This window comes from Lichenostomus cassidix, chromosome 6, assembly GCF_008360975.1.
Source record: "Lichenostomus cassidix isolate B80296 chromosome 6, HeHo_3.0, whole genome shotgun sequence".
NCBI classification, from domain to species: Eukaryota; Metazoa; Chordata; class Aves; order Passeriformes; family Meliphagidae; genus Lichenostomus; species Lichenostomus cassidix.
This window is the reverse complement of record NC_139487.1, coordinates 24,638,307-24,654,798: the sequence shown is the minus strand read 5'-3', so window position 1 is coordinate 24,654,798 and position 16,492 is coordinate 24,638,307. Positions and strand designations below refer to the sequence as shown.

At 41.8% G+C, this 16,492-nt stretch overlaps 1 protein-coding gene and 1 long non-coding RNA gene across 3 annotated transcripts; one reads left to right on the top strand and one right to left on the bottom strand.

The window, feature by feature from the left end:
• Positions 1 to 1,528: 1,528 nt before the first annotated feature.
• LOC146435494 (uncharacterized) lies at positions 1,529 to 5,582 on the top strand. The gene is made up of 6 exons (XM_085064077.1): positions 1,529 to 1,726; positions 2,043 to 2,122; positions 2,539 to 2,653; positions 3,212 to 3,318; positions 3,545 to 3,659; positions 4,470 to 5,582. The coding sequence occupies exons 1-6, from the start codon at positions 1,663 to 1,665 to the stop codon at positions 4,655 to 4,657; spliced, it is 669 nt and encodes a 222-aa protein (XP_084920203.1). The 5' UTR covers positions 1,529 to 1,662; the 3' UTR covers positions 4,658 to 5,582.
• A 1,070-nt stretch (positions 5,583 to 6,652) lies between these two features.
• LOC146435493 (uncharacterized) lies at positions 6,653 to 15,513 on the bottom strand. Of its 2 annotated transcripts, XR_014852967.1 has the most exons (4): positions 13,513 to 15,512; positions 12,146 to 12,251; positions 11,845 to 11,986; positions 6,653 to 9,213 (listed from the first exon to the last, which is right to left on the bottom strand). It is a non-coding gene; the product is annotated as an uncharacterized LOC146435493 (long non-coding RNA). The 2 variants fall into 2 exon arrangements; XR_014852966.1 differs by having other exon boundaries at positions 6,653 to 11,986; positions 13,513 to 15,513.
• Positions 15,514 to 16,492: the final 979 nt, after the last annotated feature.

Here is a 16,492-nt window from a genome sequence, read left to right as displayed (position 1 = left end):
TTAGTCCTTGTGATTAATGGAAACTCAGTGAAAAGCCTTAGGTTTTTATCTGTAGCCACTAGGTTTGTGCTATATAGTATTTTTTCATAATTTTTCTCCCAAGCATCAGGTTTATTGCATGGCTTTCTATGTTGGGTATACTGTCCTCAACAGTGCCAAACTACTTTTTGCGAACAACTGTGGGTTAGGCGCAGGTTTGTTTAAACTGGGAGGGTCTGAGACCACGTTTATCTTCTGAGATCAGTACTGTTTGTCAGTAGGCAACAGCTTAATGCTGCAATGCATGAGTTGGCTGTGTATGGCCCCCAAGGGGGACTCACTGCTTTGTGGGTTAGCCAGCACTCGGTTAAATCTATGCTGGAGAAGTGCTGCCACCCCGTGTTTATCTCCTAAACAAATGTCTTTGTACAGTGCCTCCTGAACGGATGTGGTGGTGGAAAGAGAGTGCCTGACTGTGATGAACATTAAAGGAAAAGCTGCCATTTATTCCTTTCATAAACACAATTTCTGCCTAGTCAAACCAGAGGTCTCTCCACTTTATTAATCACGCTAATGTGCTCTATGTATAAGTTGAGATAAACAAGCTGCAGGTTTATGTGTGGCACCTCGTCTCCCAAGGACTTACTGCATTAATCAGTGGGCCTTGTTGGGTACCCAGCTGGGTACATTTTGGTAGGAAAATATCTTAGAGAGCACCTGCATCTTAAAGAATGAGTTGGCAAAGGACTCCCAGACACTTTTCCCTAGCTACATATTGCTAATCTTCCAAGGAATATGGAATATGTGTGTCTCATCCTCAGAAACTGTTTGGAGCCAGGTCCTATTGCCCTGCCTAGAAACATAAACTTTGATCTTTTATTAAAAACTTGTTTTGTTTATGCACTTTTACCTTTCTTTAATATATACAAAGGCATTTTGTTAATACTAAGGAAGCCACCATTCATGGTGACATAGAATGGCTTCATGGAAGCATTACAGTCCTGCACATACCTGTTTATCAAGATGTGCCATCTTGATATATATATATACAGCTTTTCCCATAAATGGATTTAAGCACGTGAGGTTCATGGATACGTTAAAAAAAAAAAAAAAGAGAGAAAGTTGTTAAACTCTGGATGCTACAGGACACAGACCATACTCCCTTGGTTCAAATCAGTCATCATTTGATGTTCTGAGCTTTCTCTTGGGGCATGACCGACAAGTTAAGGCATTATTATGTCTTCTTTATGAAAGTATATATGTGTGTGTGTGTGTGTGAGAGAGAGAGAGAGAGAGAGGGAGACAAACACAGACAGATGGGAAGGTGGTGAGAGAGCCAGAGCATGCAAGAATGTGCATACACTACACATGTTTACAGTAAACCAGTTAATCTGAAAATTTCCTGGTAGAGTTGGCAGCAGCACAGCCAGTCTGCCTCAGTGCCCTAATGAGAACATGCCCTTGCCCTCCCCTAAACTGTTCTGGCAAGCTCTCCTTGGGCTTCCCAGCAAGTGGGGCAATCTGTGCCTCCCCTAATCCCTGATCAGAGCACTGCTGTGGAGTGAGGCACATGGTAAACAACCAGCAACCCACAGGCACACAGCTCTGTGCCTCACTCCAGTGCTTTCACTCTCAGGCACCACGAGCAACAAGTAATAAGCCCTTGGTCTCCTGCAGAAAGCAATGTTCAGCTCCTGCCTCCCTTGGAAAATGTTATTTTTTCTAAGTTTAGCAGTGCTTCTTGCAGGTAAGGTATTGCCATTCTTGAATATGACTAAAAATTTTTTTAATTGGGCTGTCTTAGAGAAATGAAGAGCCTGCTGGCAAACCCAGCCCAGAGTGGCCACAAACAGCTGTTTAGATTGCTGTTTCCAATAAATCAGTATCTGCACAGATTATTCTCATTTGGGCCCTGATGACCTCAGGTGTACAAGCTAATGCTAGGACTACAGCACAGAAGCACAGTTCCTCTAAACAAGTGCTATTCCATGGTATTTGGGGTTTGTTCACATGTCAGGAGGGACTGTGACCTAGCTAAGTAGCTGCTTCTGCTTGTCTTTTAGATTTTACTGAAACTGGAGCTTTTGCTGGTCTAAGTGAATGCAAAAGTGTGACCGTAGATGATGTGAATGAGAGTCTTGAGGTAAGAGGCTGGCTGTCCCAGGGTCTGCTCTGCACCCACCTCCTGTGCTGGTGGGCTCCTGCCGTGTCTGCCTGCGCTGGCTGGGCAAGAAGAACTTGTATATTGCTTTGGCAATGTACAAAGTACGTGCTGGGGAGGGGAGCCACACTCGAGAGCAGAAAAACATTAGTGTAATCTGACTTACCACGGCTTTGGTCCTGCTATTGCTGGGCAAAAAAATGTCATTGTAGATATATTTTCCAGTTTGCCCTGCTCCAGATGTATAAAGTGGCTTGAACATAAGCAATATAGGTAGTTAAATAATAGCTACCTAAAAATACATGCTTCTTTATTTACCTATGCTCACAGATTGATTAGTTCTAAGGTTCCAAAGTCCTTCCTTTTCAACTTGAACTTTTTCTCTCCTAACTCCATAGAAATATTCAAAATGTTTGCCTGAAATGGTTGCCAAGGGTGAAAAAGCTTCAATCAATTCCCTGGTGTGGAGACTGCAAGAACCGCTTGACCTGCTGCGCCCTGCTCAAGAGCAGTGTGAGGCACCTCCTGAGCCAGTGCTCTCCTTTGCTGGCTGTTGGGCAAAGTGGCAGTGGAGAAGCATTAAGGAAACTTTTGTTTTCACCTACAGAGTGAACAATACGTCTGCATTTCTTTGGGGGAGAGGGAGGAGTGGAATAAGATAAAACACATCTGAGGAACAGAAAGCACGGGGCTGACAGGGACTGGGGAGGCACAGCTGCACAAACATGGGGGTCCTGCTGTCCCTGCAGCCCAGGCACCCCTGCTGAGCAGCAGCACAGTCACAGGGGCAGCAGGGCCTGCTCTGCCCTCCTGCCAGAGCCTCTGGGCTGGCATTTGTCACAGTGACAAGTGGGGGGCAAACTGGGTGGGTGTTGCCAAAATAAAAAAAAAAGAAAAAGAAAGGGGAGAAAAAGATTTTAAACAAGCAAAAATGCTTGCTTTCATGAAGCCAGCTAGTGGAGATGGTTCAATGAGCTTGCTTGGGAAGGGGAAACTTTTATACCCACTCTCACTCTGATAGATTGTTTTCTTGCTTTCTTTTTTTTTTTTTCTTTTTTATCCACCCAAAAGTTTGCAAGCAGCCACCTCCATGCCCACAGCCAGTGGCCCCAAGAAACGGGGGGCTGGTGTGTGTCACCATTGATAGTGTTCAGTACTGCAAACCCATGTGCAACAAGGTAACATTTCTGCTTTACTGCTGCTGTATTGCTGCATCTATTCCTTAATTTACTGCTTATTGAGTAAAGCCTAATTTTGCTTGCTATACTTTTTTTGTATCTCTCGGGGCTGGGAGAGGCTGTAGTGTTTGTATTTACCTGCACTGGCTGAACGTTTCTTCACCTTGCAGTTACCATGACGTACCCTAAGACAATGTCTGTTTTCTCCCCACTATTGTTTCCCAAGGGTTATGACTTCCAGTTCCTCAGAAGCAGCAGGCTTTATGAAATGTGTGGCAATGCCACTGGGTTTTCCTGGACCACCCAGTTTGTTGGGGGCAAGGAACTGGCTGTTTGCAACCGTGAGTACTTCTCAGACATATCGGTTCATAAGGATGTGAGGCTTCCTCTCTGTTGTTTAAAAAAAATAGGAAGAAAGAAAAGTTACTCTTTTCTTGACTTATTACAAAGCGATGAGTAAGAAAACACATCAGCTTTAAAAGCCTCATGAAGGCCTGAGCATTGCTATTTCATCTTGGAGTACCAAATATGACATGTATGCAAATGTTTGTGGGAAGATAGTTTGTTCTTTAAAATAACCCAGTAAATTGGTATCAACACAAACCCCACATTGCACAAGAGTTGTGTGACCACTGGACGAACAGCAGTAGATCATAAATTGGTTTATCTTGCAAAAATACTTGCAGAATCTCAGGAAAATTGGCCAACACCTGTGCTATTCGCTGTATGCACAGACAATGAAGCCCAGCAGCTGGCCCCCAGCCAGCAATGCTGACATTTTCATGGCAGCCCAAGGGCTTTAAAACTGTTCCCACTGTATCCATTGAGCAATCTGTGACCCAAAGCAGGCCATATGACTCTGTTATTGCCTTAATTTAAAAACAAATGTGCATATAGATACGCAAAAGGGCCACCTTACGTCTCCTATGGTTAATGGAAAATGTTTTACCATTAACAGCTCTTTGTTGCTAGAGCAGTTGTTTTCCAAGGCTTACTAAAAGCAGGCAATCATCTAGGCACTTTTATTTCAACTTGGAGACTTCAGTCTAGAAAATGGGTTTGCTGGCACTTGTTTAAATATAGGGACAAATCTAAGCTGAGAAATTCAGATGCCTTATTTATTTATTTATTGTCACCTCTGATCTTTCCAGCCTCCGAGATGGCTATCAGCGGGGCTAAATCTGCCTATTTCCCCAGCAACAGCACCTGTGTGCACACAGCAGCCTTCCCTGAAACCCAGGAAGAGCAGCTGAACATCTTCCTCCAAGAGCTTGCTGAGCAAGGCATCGATGGCTCCAGCCGGGACAAGGGGGCTGATTGTGTCATCTGTGGTTACTAGCACCAAGCAGCTGGTCCACAAACCAGCCAGCTGGCTGCACTTGGAGAAGAGATGCAGAGCAGTGAAATCATTGCTAACACGTGGAAACACACAGCTTTTATTTAGTTAAAGGACTGGGTTCATAGTCATCACCTCTGCTTTGGGGTATGGGATATATAGGCTAAATCTTATCACCAATAGCTCATGGCAGTAGTGTTTCAAAGAAGGAAGACCACTTTTATGGCTTAAATTTGTCTAGCTGGAATTAAATAAGAAGTAGAGTTGTTTAATGGATGCCTTCCTATTGGCTTAACTTCGTCAGGATCTCTGAAGATAGTGATAAGGCTAATCGCTATCAGAAATTGTCCTCTGTCAGGGGTCATCTTTACTGAGAAAGGACCATACTTCTACCTGCTTTTACAGTTGCCAATTAATTGCTATTGTTGCTCTGATGACAATTAAAACCATGTAAGTGACAACAGTTCCCAACTGTAAAGGTATAATACTTTATTCACTTGTTTGCTTGACTGGGGCTTAGAACAGCAGCAGAAAACCTGTGCATTGTCCAGCTGGCACTGAGGGAAAGTGAAGATCAAAGACAGCTTAGCACTGGTGGTCCAGTTTATTTGTAGAGCTGTAGCTTTCAAACAATGTGTAGTGAATCATTATGAAATAGAAACTAGAAACTTAGTTACTGCTTGCTTGGTTTTCAGTTGAATCTATGCTTGAGGTAATATTTTAATTTTCTTCTGTTGAGCAAACATTGAAGCTGTAGATCTGAAGACAAACAGCTCATCTGTTTGTTTCCTTTCCCTTTTTTACCTTTTCCCTATTTCTGTTGATCTCTCAGACACAGGCAGCATAGTTATGTGGTATGTGATGTATAATTGACCTTTACATAATTAATCAGATAAATTATTCAAATGTACATATTTACATACTTATACTTCAGACTCAGAATCCAGTCATTATAAATAAAAACCCCATAGTTGCTTTTGGGCCCAGAAGCAGACAGTCATAAGACAATGAGTGGAGCAGACAATTACACCAGCAAAGGGATGGGTTGGCTGCTTTGGCTGCTTATAAACCATGTGGAAATAACTGAAGTCAGTGTTGGAGACAAAAGTGCTGTAGTCTTAAAACGATGGGATTTTAATCACTGGAGGTTTTTTTTTTGTTAGGCTGGTTGGTTTTGGTTTTGTTTGTTTTTATTTTTAAAATTATTTTCTATTATTTCTGGCAAAAAACCAAAAACTATATCAAATAAAATAATAATGATTTTGAGTCTTTCCAGCTAATTCATTATCAGCTGATGCTCATACAAACTATCTGAAGTATTTTCCAGTATATTTTTTCTACTGGTGCTAAAGCCCATTTTTTCTCTCAATTATGTTAATCTGTACTAGTGACTTTCCAAACCAACCAACAAAAGTCACTCATATTTTATGAGGAAATCAAACCCATTGCACTTGTAAACTAACAGAAACTATTTAACCTGTGCATCAGAAATCCTCATAGTGAGTGTCACACAATGTGGAAGAATTAGGCTGGAAACCTTCAAATACATGAACTTGTCATGAACTTGATATTAAACTGGAGAGTGGGTTTCTGGGGTGTTTTTCAAAAACTCGCAGAGAACCAGTTTTGTTCTATTCCCACCACCTGAGCTATTATTTACATATGGGAAAGGAAAGTTTACTCAATAAACCCATATGTCACAGTTAAAAACTAAAGTAAACTTAATCATGTTATTTCCCAGAGTAAATTTGCATAATTTAATTCAGGTAAATGGTTGCTGTGTGTTTGCATTAACTTCTTGTTAGCATCTAGCCCAGCATGTCTGAGCATTGGACCATCCCTCGTGCTCCTGCTCTAGCCCTGGGATGGGGAAGGATTTGTGTTCTGGCACTAGGGGTTTGAGGAGAGAGGAAAATTCATGCAGAGGCAAAGAAAGTAATTAATCTATAAAGAAAGAATTTAAGAACACTCTAAGCCATTAAGTTTTCAGATCAGACATCAGAAGCAGAGGAAGTTTGTTTATTTTACCATTCTCTGATGCTTTTTTTTTTAGGTTTTACAATACAACCAGACTAAGCTATTGCCTCCCCAGAGTATCCTGCATGCTTTTGATAAGTCCACCTGCATGACTGTCAGTCAGCTAAAGGCTTTGGTAATATTTACAGTGTAACTATAGAGAGGGAGGCTTTCCTGATATTAATTAACAGAATACAATGCTGTATTATCCTTGCTTCTCTTTCAGTCCATTATAACACAAGAGAAGAACTCAGTCTAGGAACTGAGCCAACAACAGTAATTACAACCCAGCCGAAAAATGGAAGGCAAAGTGCTGAGAACTGCAGTTCACGAAGACAAAATCACACACATTCTCTTTTCACAGGAACTTAGTAGCAACAGACTGGTAAACCCACTGCTTCTGGGTGGATCACAGGTAGAGAGAGTGATCCTGAGAGATGTTTTCATTGTGAACCATCCTTTGAGAGCTGTCTCACACTGAGCCTTGCAGTGAGATCTGCGGCACACGCTTCATCCTCCAGATCACCACGGCAGCGGGAGGCAGGAGCATCAGGAAACTCATTATCAGCACTGCAGCAAAAATGACCAGCAGTATTTCCCATGGGGCCAGGATTGTTTCCACCATGATCTCCTCCACATCAAGAGTCTGAAGCAGTAAAGCAAAAAAAATGTTCTATTATTTACTCTCAAAGAGGTATTATGTCTGAATAGATGTGTTTGCTTTAGCCACCATAGGAGTATCAACCTCTTTGGCCTATTCTTTTGTCATTTTCTGGGCTGCAGACCCCAGGAGAGCTCCTGCTTTCTCTCTCTATGTCCCCTCCAGAGCCTCCATGGAGCATCATCCTACCTTTCCCCTTTGGCTCAGCAGCAGTTGCTGATGCTGGGGTAAGACACCGTGTCCACCCTGAAGCACTGTTCCTGACCCCTGAGTAAGCCTTTCTCTTTAAAATATTGATTTTTAAGGCCCTCCTCTCCCACTTAGAGCATCATTACACAAAATGATTATTACACTGTCATATATCAAAGCTAAGGCTGAAAATAAAAGAATATGACGTAAAGGAGAACTGGAATTTGAACTGCCATCAGAATGCATATTTTATCTTTTCTCATGTATAAAGCTTTAAAAAGAGCAGAGTGCTTAGGAAGGAGTTAAATGATGTTGATTTTGTTGAGTGTTACCAGGTGTGTCCCAGGGAATGCAGTGTTCAATGTAATTCCCTCCACAGGACCCACACCTGAAAGCTATAAGGGCTGCAAGTCCTTTGCAGGCCCCACACACCTGAAAGCTGTACAGAGGGTGAATAAAAGGAGGTGCCAGGGAGTGAGGAGGTTTTTTTCCTTCATAGCCACTTGGTTGTGTCCCAGTGGAGAGGAGCTTTCCTGAGGGGCTGCGGTGCTGCCTGGTGACGTGGGAATTTGGCCTACAGCTCGCTGGAGGAGTTCTCAGGTTTGTCCAAATGCATTGTTTATGGGGTTCTTGTTACTAAATCCTGACCTTCTTGTAAAGGAGAAGATGGAAACAGAGTTGACAGAACATGCATATTTCAGGAAAGTGAAAAATTTTAATAATTTCTAGCAATCATGTAGCTGGCAGTGTTAAAATTACCAGCAGCTTACTTTTTTTTTTTTGCTGTGGTTTTTGAGGAGATTCAGCATCTGACTGGTAACAAATCTTGGAGGATTTAGGCCATGATATCCCTTAATGAAGCCTATCTATCCATTAGCAGAGCTGTAATGGAGTTCTGCTTGGCTGCTGTGTCATTTTCTAGTTGGATTAATCTCAAATCTTACAAGCACAGAGCAATGACAGAGGATGAGGTGAAGCTGGCCTAGCTCAGGGTCTAGAACTCCCTACCAGTAAAGCCACATACCTGTGGCAGGAGGGTGGCTGGAGCTGGAATGCTGCCCACCAGGTTCATTCCCTGAAGTGGGCTGTGCTCTGTGTCTGTTTTCACCCAAACTCCAAACCAGCTGCTTGATTTTGTGTGGTTTTATTTGCTCTGACCTGTAGGTCTGCTGAGGTGGGCTGTGCTGTGGGCTCATCAGGCTGTGTGATATTCTGACCTTTGCTGTGGCACCCTTTGGTATTGTTCTTCTCTTCCCACTGGTTGAAGATAGGTGTGAGGCTGTTTTCAGCCTGGAGAGGCTGTGGGAGAGGGATTTTTTTGCTCGGGGAGCTCCCTTGTGCTGCTTCACTGCTGCCTACAGCTGCTGCACAGGGAATGTCACAGGTGTGCCTCCTGTCTGCTCATTTGAATGTCTTAGTCAGCTAACTCCTTTAATTATCTCAGTTTCTGACTTGCCTTGTGGTTTCTTTTTCCTGCCTTTTTCTCTGTCAGGCCTCTTCTGTTAAGCTCTTGCTGTTGCTACTTTTGCTTCAGTTTCCAGCTTTTGTTTCAAATCTTGCTGTTATTTCTTTCTCTTCCTTTTTCTCCTTTCAGTTTGTTGCAATTCCTTTTTTTTTAAATTTCAGTCATAGTTTCCATAGGAATTCCCTGGTCCTATTCTCTGCTTTATTGATTCCTCACCAGTGCCTGTCTCTGAAAAAGAAAAAAAGAATAAATCCAGTGAGAGCATCTGCTCTGCCAGCAGCCAGATGTGGTGAGGGGTGAGAGCAGAGCATTGCCCCTTTCCTTAAATCCTGACTGTGAGGGAAGCTCACACCAGTTAAACTTGCACAAAGCAAACTTCCAGTGATATTTCAGCTGAACTATATCCCATGCTGTGTAAGGAATAGAGATCCCAAGACACACTGGATGCAGAGGGTGAAGGAAGGCTCTGTTCTTTTGCTGTGCTGGAAAGCAAATGCTGCGGCTTGAGGTGGGGAAGGTGAGGTGTGTTTGAGCACACAGACAGGCATCCCTTGGTGGAGATGACATAAAGTATTGTTGTGCTTGGATAAGGAATTGCTGTCCTGAGAGTTGTACCACTGGCAGTGAAACAAGGGCTGGACAAAAAAGTCCTGCATGGGTCTGTGGGGGAAGCACTGCTGGGTTTGTCTGTCTTGGTGAGAATGATATTGCAGAAGCAATTGGGAAGTGATGGTTATAAAAGGTCTTGGGACTGCTCTATTAATGAGGTGTTTCTCACAGGAACAGTATTTGATCATGGGAGGGTATAAATGAATCAAAATAATGGTCAAACAAAACATAGCTCTGGAGATAGGAAGTCTTTCAGAATAAAAGCTGTCGCTGGAGCTTTGAGAGTTCTTTATCTCAACTAAAATCCTCGCCAGTGAATGTCATAAGCATGTCAAATCTGGTCTCTAAACCACAAAATATTTTATAATGAAGGATGTTCTAGATCTATCCCTAAATTTAACACATGGGTAGATGAGTGAGGACCTCTGCAAGGATTTGAGCTGAACACAATGAATGAACGCAATAAATGACTCCTTTAAAGACATATATGATAAAGAAGGCATTTGGGGAAGGAGAAATAAAAGAGCCCTGTTAGAGGTGTGATTTGTGATTGTACCTTCCATTTAAAGTGTTTCAATTAAGACTTTGCCTGAAGGCTATACAGATTAAAGGGGGGATTTTTCTATATTATAGTTGATGGAAGACCATTTTGGATGCTAAAGAAGGCTTAATCTTAGCCCAGTGGACAAAATATTTTTTTAGTGAAACCACAATTCTATCCTTAAACCCTCTAGAGAAAACAAGTATAAACATATTAAATAATTCTAGAAATGAAGCTGGTATTCTTCACTTGGTATTCTTCACTAATGTAATATACTTAATGCAATCTAAAGTAGGCCCTTGTAAAAATATGTGTCTTAGATTATGGATTGCTTTGCCTCTCCCCTCATCTTAGAAAAGATTCCTTTTTGAATTGCAATACTTTAAGCTCATGGCACACAGCTGCTGCAGAGGATGGTAGAAGCAGGAAACAAAATACTTGCTCTGTAGTGTTTTTAGCTGATGTAATTGCTTATAGCCTGTTGCAATATAGAAAAGCCAGAATATACTCCTTGACCATTTGATTTCAAGCCTTAGCTTTTGATTATTAGGAAACAAAGCAAAACCACATATAGGCAGACAGTGATTTACTCAGTGCTGTGCGGTGGATGGGCAGGATGCAGCTGAGACAGATGCCTTGGGGCCTCTGCCCTCCAAGGAACCTACTGCAATCCTTCCCACCATCTGACACTATTGAAGAGTGCTTTTCCTGCCTGCTGCATTGTATGTAATCTTTGCTAGCTGTAATGAATATAAGTTAAAAAGTCAGTTATTTTTCTCTTAATCTTTTTTCTTCCCCCTGCCTTCAAATGACACATGAATAGCTTGATTTTAGGGAGCTAACAGGACACAACTGAGAGGTGGGAATTATACTTCCTCAGTGTCCAATGAGGCCAAATGCTGAAGGTAGCAATACTGTCAGGAGAAAGAAAAGTAATATTTGCAACCTACAGAAAGAGTGTCAAGGTTCAAGGCAGCCCTCTGAAGCTTATAGTAACTTTAGTTATTGTAACTTGAGAAGTTCCCTGGAGCGAGATGCTTGTGGGAGGCAGTGACCTCCTAGTCTGTAAATGCTCTCAGCTGTGGTTTCTTTGAAAATGTTTTGCAGAGGCCTAAAGATGAACTGATGTCTCAGTTGGCACCTATTTATGTAGTTTATCAGCCTCCAAACTACAGAATTATTGGCTATCATGTAATAATTTTACTTTGTGCTTGGAATCACAGCTCTCGTACTACTGGTTAAACTCTGAGGACAGAAAACAAGTTTTAAAACTTTGGGAGCCCAGTAAATTTGTAAATGCAGCCACCAAAAGGCAGAATGGATGGATGTCTGCAAGACCTGTTTTATATCAGTGAATAGTTGTATTTTCTTTTGTTTATAGCAAGATAGCTACAGCACTTAATGTCAATAAAAGACTTTGTGAAATCAAGTGACAGTACTCAGTCCCTAGTTTGATGGAGATGAATGCAGTCAGATTGGATGAAAAAAACACAATCAACATTACAAAACAAAAACATGTATCTGAAGTGTTAGACGGATTATTAGTGGCATCTTTATACAATTGTTGATATTTCAGTAGGTAAACAATTCCACTAAATTCTGCTATTAAGTATGCCAGATAAAACCACATGAAACATATTGAATTTCCAATATCATCTACAAGCAGGGCTTCTAGCTGTTTCTGTGGGGAGGGGTTTTATTAGCCACACTTGAGGGCTGCTCAGTCAGATCCAGAGATGGGCTCCTACTTGCTTGAGCAGAGCTGGAGCTGTGGAACACTTGCTGTGCTGCACAGGTGTGACCACTCTTCTCCCAGGCACTCATTTATTTTAATGGAAGAACTGAAGGGAGCTGAAAGGGATAAACCAACAACAATGAACTTGTTCTGCTTCATTTTCCTCTCAGTCAATGATATAAATATTTACCCTTCAAGTGAGCAAAACAAGTGCTACAGCGTACTTGTTCTCTAACTTAACTGCCAGCTTCCTGTTAACACAGCAAGATAATTACCCATGACTGGTCTTCTGAAGAGGTCATTGCTGCTCTAGAGTCCTCAGGGTGCCTTGTAACCCTGTGCCACTGCAGGAAGGTGAATTCCTCTGCTGCTTCCGTGACTCTGTGTTACAAACAGAGGTAGCAAATGGTAGGAACAGGAAAAATTCTCAAACCTGGATGTCTGTCACAGAGATGGACTTGAAAAGAGGGTGATGGGTGAGAGATAACTATGCTGCAAGTTGAAAGTGTCACTTAAAACTCTTGTGAGAACCAGAAATCAAATTAATGAGTTTGGTACCTTAGAGAAAGGCTGCATTTCAACTATGTAAAACCTTAGATCTATTAATGCTGCTTTGGTCTTTAGGGGGCCAAACCTTTCAAGCCAAGAGTGTATGAAAACACTCTAAATCATTAAAATAGGAACAGAAATTTCACTGAATCTGTTTGTTATAAATATCTCCCTCTACAAGTAACTAAAGTGCTAATTATAAATATTTTAGTATTCATTTTTTAAAGGATTTCAGCCCTTATAAGGCATGAGGCAATTTAGTCTGAGTATTTTAAACTAAAATCTGTATATATTTAGCCTTCTGTGAGTAAAGTCATTGCAGAATAAAAACCTAGCTAAAATATCTTAAAGTGAGATTTGGGTACAGAAATGAAATATATGAAAGCTGGGAGAAGATTTTAAAAAAGAAAACTATGATGAAGGCAGAGAATATTTGATAGGTAAAACTAGTATAGCAAACTGTAGTGATTAAGTTGATTGTGCCTTTAGTTTCACCTCACTTCCAAAGGTATCAGGTGATTACAATGAAAGTTAAAAAGGCAAGAGAAGTTGCTCAGCTGTTATTTAAAGTATGTACAAATCACTCTTTTCTGGACACATAAATTCTGATTTTTGTATTTGATCTAAGAAGATTGCTTTATGTGTTATCATAGATAACACATTGTGGCGTACGTTTGTTAGATTTCTGATTCTTGAATGTGTAGCAGTGAGGAGGTACCTATACCTGAGTCACAGATATTTCCTGTTCTGAGATATCTAAACTTTAAACACTTTTGAATAAACTTACACAAGCTGGAGGTGTGCTAACTGTAAAAGGAGAATAAAGGATTACCTTATGCAGTTCACTTACAGACATAATTGTAATCATTCTAACCAACTCTTTTGCACTTAAAATTAATTATGGGGATAGGAGCTGTATATTCTTCTTCATACATCCCTGCTGACAACCTTTTTACCAAATTAGAGATAATTTAGTTTTCCCCTTATTTTTGTAGAAAGGCATTGAAGCAGATGAATTAGTGTTGAATCTTTTCCTGTTTCTCAGCTTCACCACCTGAAAGAAGTTATTGAGATGTTTTCTGTCCCCTCTTACCTGCTCAGGGTCCTTGATGTGTCTTGCCAGCCTTGCCCATAAACTCGAGCAGCTCTGTTTGGTTGCCCATCCTGCGCTGCCAGGCAGCAGGAGAGTGTGTCAGAGCAGCTGTTCCACCTGCAGAAGGAGAGGGAGGGCAGGGCAGGGTCCCCTCAGCTCTGTGAGGCTCAGGTGAGCGCAGCAGTGTGCTCAGGCACTTGTTTGTACAGTGGTGCCTCTATCACCTCCCACTTGGTGCTCTTAAAGTGGCACAAGCGTTCCCAAAGAAGTGAGGGAGCTGGTCTGCCTTGACCCCTGTTTGCTCAGGATCAGCAAAACAATAGCTGCTCAGCACACATGCACAGCCTGCTTTTGGAGAGGGCCCATTTTTCACCAGAAAACCACTTGGGCTTTCCTTGTAAATCATCTTGTTTGCTCAGAAGTGAGTAATCTGATTAAGTAACTCTTTCTGATGGACTGTTACGAATAGCATGTGCAGCCTTCAGAGTATGAAGGCTGCTGGCCGTGATTTTATTACAGATCCAAGGGGTTCATACACCCAACTCTCTTCCAACTATGTATGTACAACAACCTGCTGGCTACTTAACAACTTCGTTTTATTTAAGTATTTGAAAAACTATGCTCAGGCTGCTGCAGTATCTGTTATATAAAGAGCATGTAAAAACCTTTTCAGAGGCTGTGCTAAGCCAGCTCTGGCTCTGCTCTGTGCTGCAGTGGAGGTGGCACTACACTGTCCCTGAGAAATGGCCCTCCTGCCACTGCTGCATGTGGCCCTTGTCTCTGGGCAAAAGAAGATGTGCAGCCTGACTTAAAAACCCCATGGTGGGAACAATGAAGTCTGTGCAACTATCTGTGCTGGAATGGATACATCCACAGGGGTGTACAGAGCTTCAGATTGCAAGGATGTTCCTTTAGACCCCAAAGCCACACAGCTACCAATAGGTTTTTCAGTTTCTTACAAAGCAGAGAAAATATGAACTGGGGTATTTTCACAGAAAATAACAGCTGTTAGGAATAGTTTTTAATATGATGGATATTTTTATAGAATTAAAAACAATTTTCTGAATAATTCTTGGTGGGGTGAGTGTGTGTAGAATAGTTGTTTTCCACTACACAAGACAGAATCAAACACCTTTCCCCACAGAACTTGACAAGTGACTTCCATCTCTCTTGATATTTGACGTTAATATTTCATCCTTCTAAAATCAAATTCCTTGTTAGGTTTCTTTCCCCAAAACCTGTTTATCCTGTTCTTTCATAAACTCTTAAGATTAATACAATTTCAACTTTACTTAATCCTGGTGGTTGTACAGTTACTCCCGCAACTGAAAGTGGGAAAGTGTACACCATTGACTGAAAATTGAACATCACATAGTTTGGCTTGTCAGAATGCTGGGTGGTCCAGAATATCCACAAGTACTGGTAAATACATGGCAAATAGTGGCAGTTTTTAAAGGCACAAGAAATATTTTAAGTTAGGATAGGGTGGATTAAGCTTTTAAAATGAGTTCATGAATGTTTCAGAAAACAGCTTTGAAGTAAACAGTTGCTAGCCTTGTGGAGCCCTGTCTTTCTACAAACCAGAGGATGTGTATGGCCCTCTATCAGATTTAGGAAATAAATTCAGTGCCCAAATGCTGAACCAATCTGCTTTCAGGCCAAGGCTGCTGTTTCCAGACCTGCCTGCTTGTCAGCAGGGTTGTTGGAGGTGGCAGCTTCAGGCAGGGTGACAAACATTTGCTTTGAGGTTTTATGTCCTCATCCTGGTACCATGAGAATCTACAGTGTCTGAACAGGGCAGCTGGAACTGGGGAGTAACAGACAAAGTCCTAAAGTCCTTTACCTTCTTCCTTGGGAGCCCACAGGGGAAAAGCCCAAAAGTGGGGTGGTGGTGGAACATCTCTGCTGTGGCACATATTAATTAGACTAACACTGAAGGTAGCTGCTTTCTTTCACACAGCTGCAAATAGCTTTAATTTTGAGATAACGCTCTAACCCCTGGAGATAAGCAGGATGAAATAAAAGACTTACCATGGCTTTAAATGGCTGTTGGTGGTGGGCTGAGTGTCCAACTTCATTCTCAGGCCAATGCTAACCGTTGCAAATTTCTTAAAATCTGTTGGAGTATGATGAGTGGAAAACTACTGTATGAGGTGATGCTTGTGACCCTGTTTCCTTGTGCTTGTGGCAGAGTTAGTTTCACAACAGGAGTCATGCAAGGCTGAAGACTGGGCGGGTGAGCTGATGGGTGCAGGCAGATAGTAGTGAGCTGTAAAACATTTGTGAGTAAGAATAGAGTTTGAAAGTGAAACAGTGCCATATGGACTCCTGAGTCCTCATTTCCCCTCTACATACCTGTTTCAACTGGGTTAACAGAGCAGTCTACCTAGACCTTACAGGATAGAGGATTCAGTAGTTTATATTTTGGCTGTATTGTCCAGAAATCAGGCATGAGTTAACAGCTTGTAGATCTCCTTACATGCCAAAGAGGTGCATGGAAAAATTGACGACTTTGCTCACAAAAGTTTTATTTTTTCATATGTTGAGATAACTTTGTCTCTTGGAAAGAGGGTCCTACTCAGTTTGCATTGTGATAAAGGATTTGAATATTGCTGGAGTGAATAATTGAGTCTACCTGTGGAGGTAGACCCCCTGCAGCCATCAGGTTGTTCAAGCAGAAAGGTGTCTTGGTTTCACACTAGCCCTGTTGCATTAATTTTCCTAAGTAAATACCTAAAAGACAGTTCAGTTTGCAGACAGCACCAGAAAGAATGATGCACAGGCCCTGACATCCAGCAGAGGCTGAACAGAGGCCAGGAAGACCCATGCCTTGTCACAGAGCAGGTGCTAGACCATGCGCTCAAAATAATCCTGTAATTGAATTTAAGCCCGTGCAGGAATGTTGTGCATGGCAAGTTGCTGCTCTGGAATTACAGTACTTTGCACAGCTACAAGGTTCCAAACAGCCCCGTTGCTGGGC

Coding starts and splice junctions, on each gene's coding strand:
- LOC146435494 (XM_085064077.1), top strand. CDS start 1,663: ATGTTCAGCTCCTGCCTCCCTTGGAAAATGTTATTTTTTCTAAGTTTA. Junction 1,727..2,042: donor TTTAGCAGTGCTTCTTGCAG/GTAAGGTATTGC, acceptor CTTGTCTTTTAG/ATTTTACTGAAACTGGAGCT. Junction 3,660..4,469: donor GGAACTGGCTGTTTGCAACC/GTGAGTACTTCT, acceptor TGATCTTTCCAG/CCTCCGAGATGGCTATCAGC.